This window comes from Necator americanus, chromosome II (assembly GCF_031761385.1).
Source record: "Necator americanus strain Aroian chromosome II, whole genome shotgun sequence".
Classification (NCBI taxonomy): Eukaryota; Metazoa; Nematoda; class Chromadorea; order Rhabditida; family Ancylostomatidae; genus Necator; species Necator americanus.
This window is the reverse complement of record NC_087372.1, coordinates 9635475-9636489: the sequence shown is the minus strand read 5'-3', so window position 1 is coordinate 9636489 and position 1015 is coordinate 9635475. Positions and strand designations below refer to the sequence as shown.

The 1015-nt window shown below is 55.0% G+C and overlaps 1 protein-coding gene across 1 annotated transcript; it reads right to left on the bottom strand.

The window, feature by feature from the left end:
* Positions 1-1015, bottom strand: RB195_017304 (uncharacterized protein; the record flags this gene model as incomplete). Its single annotated transcript, XM_064184240.1, has 2 exons — positions 1-813; positions 875-1015. The coding sequence occupies 2 exons, from the start codon at positions 1013-1015 to the stop codon at positions 1-3; spliced, it is 954 nt and encodes a 317-aa protein (XP_064040121.1).

The window sequence follows — 1015 nt, the reverse complement described above, 5'->3', positions numbered from 1 at the left end:
TTAAGCCGCTTTGGCTCTGCGGAGCTTCCTAAACTTTCTTACTGCGGCACGGCGTCTACTGTATCCTGTATTCCCACCGTCGTTGGCATAGCCTTGAGGCGTGTCGGCTGCGGGAAGGTCAGAACTACGAGGAGGACAAGGACAATAAGCCGCATCCTTTCCAGGCAGACCTGGCCCACCAGGTCCTCCTGGAACACCATCATTTCCAGGTGCTCCTGGATTTCCAGCAGGTCCCTGGGGTCCTTGTTGACCAGATTGTCCAGGGCCTCCAGCCTGTCCATCCTGGCCAGGCTGTCCGGGGGCGCCCGATGGCCCTGCTGGTCCTGGTGATCCAGGTTTTCCTTGTCCTTTCTTTCCATTCTGTCCCGGTGGACCAGAATAACCTGGCTGTCCAGGTTGTCCTGGAGCTCCTGCATCACCCAGTGGCCCCGGTCCTCCAGGATATCCATCGTTTCCTTTCTGACCTTGAACGCCGTGTTGTCCATCAGGTCCTGCTGGTCCTGGTGCTCCTGGTGCTCCAGAAGCCCCAGCAGGGCCTGGAGGACACTTATTGCATCCAGCATCGTTTCCGCGCCCTATACCTAGTCCACCGTTACCTGGCGTTCCAGCGTTTCCTGGTGCGCCATCTTCTCCTGGAGCTCCTGGTTGCCCTGGCGGTCCAGCTGGTCCTGGCGGGCAAGTATTGGGTCCCGCAGCACAGTTGCATGATGCCCCGATTTGTTTCTTTTTGCGACGGAACACTCCTCGAGCTTCACGGATGTGGTCCTGTTCCAATGAGTGCATCATGTGGTCCCACGCACTGTTTGCGTGTAGCTGTAATTTTTAGCGGTAAGATTTCGCTTAACATTATTTAATGTTTCTTCTTGAAACCTACCTTGAAATCGCTTAGTTCCTGTTGGGCTTTGTCGTAAAATGTGTTGATGTCATTGAGCAGATAACCGACGAAACCAACAGCGGCTATGATACACGCAGCGCTTGCAATGGAAGTGAGACCAACGAGGCTTTTGGCGAACAT